This window comes from Seriola lalandi, unplaced genomic scaffold (assembly GCF_002814215.2).
Source record: "Seriola lalandi dorsalis isolate HSWRI2012SDOR001 ecotype SW California unplaced genomic scaffold, Sedor1 jcf7180002054976, whole genome shotgun sequence".
Lineage (NCBI taxonomy): Eukaryota > Metazoa > Chordata > Actinopteri > Carangiformes > Carangidae > Seriola > Seriola lalandi.
In genome coordinates, this window is record NW_019525526.1 from 702,110 (window position 1) to 703,233 (window position 1,124).

The 1,124-nt window shown below is 39.5% G+C and overlaps 1 protein-coding gene across 1 annotated transcript in view; it reads left to right on the forward strand.

Annotated features, from left to right (window-relative positions):
• The window catches only part of LOC111646778 (M1-specific T cell receptor beta chain-like), an 11,059-nt gene extending 9,941 nt beyond the window's left edge, over positions 1-1,118 (forward strand). The window contains exons 3-4 of the mRNA XM_087171109.1: positions 344-409; positions 665-1,118. Of these exons, the coding sequence (XP_087027235.1) occupies positions 344-409; positions 665-1,047 (449 nt within the window). The 3' untranslated portion in view covers positions 1,048-1,118. The remainder of the gene's footprint in view (positions 1-343; positions 410-664) is intronic.
• Positions 1,119-1,124: the final 6 nt, after the last annotated feature.

Here is a 1,124-nt window from a genome sequence, read left to right on the forward strand (position 1 = left end):
TGGCAGTGGCACCAAACTGACAGTGTTGGGTAAGAAAATGATAAAAATCATATTCATACGTGTTTGTTTTCTCGGCTTCATTTAACATAAATGTGCAAAATTATTGTTGAGTTAAGTTTCAGGTTGTAAAAACTGAGCCACTCTATATTTGCTGCACAGGTTTACAGTCAAAAGACAAAAGAACTAAATTCAAAAGATAAATCTTTGCGCTAAAAGACTTTATTAAGTTCAGACCACACTTCCTGTTATGGTGAATTTCTTTAAAGCTGTAAAAATACACATGCAGTAAAAAGAGGTTCACTCAGCTCCTGTACTGTAGGTCTCTGTCAGTTTTTTACATGAGAGTCAGCAGCGTGCTCTGAGAGTTATCCTGCTTATTTTGGAGAAGGAACCAAGCTAACGGTTCTTGGTAAGATCTTTAAATAAAACACAAACATTTATCTGAAGAAGTTCAATCTCTGTGACTCTCAGCGTGAATAGTGTAAGCTGTAATGATCATGTTGTATTTGATGTTAATGTTCGGTGTGATTTGCTGTCCATGTGTTCTTGTATAAACTCTGATGTCAAGATGTCACATGTACTTTAGAGTTAGGTGTTGGACGGTGGTTTGTTGTAGATCTACAGGCAGCTTTAATCTATTGATTTATTTCTTTTGTCCTTGTAGATCCAAAGCGTGAAATCACCCCACCGACAGTAAAAGTGTTTCAACCTTCATCAAAGGAGTGTCGGAACCTGAAAGATGAGAAGGAGAGGAAGAAGACCTTACTCTGTGTGGCCAGGGATTTCTACCCAGACCATGTCAGTATTTTCTGGCAGGTTAATGCGAAGAATGTCACCAAAGGTGTGGCCACTGACCCCGCTGCCCGGTTGGATGATAAAACCTACTTCATCACCAGCAGGTTGAGGGTCCATGCCGAGGTCTGGACCTCACCTGGGACAAACTTCTCGTGCTTTGTCACCTTCTTCGATGGGAACAAAACTATCATTAAAGACGAAACAGTTTTTGCTGTTGAAGGTATGTTCATGTGGAACTCAGAAATAACCTAAACCTGATCTTTTTACTGCTGGACATATATGTAAACTATCATCTGTTCTTGTCTGATCCGTTTCTTATTTCTTGTCAG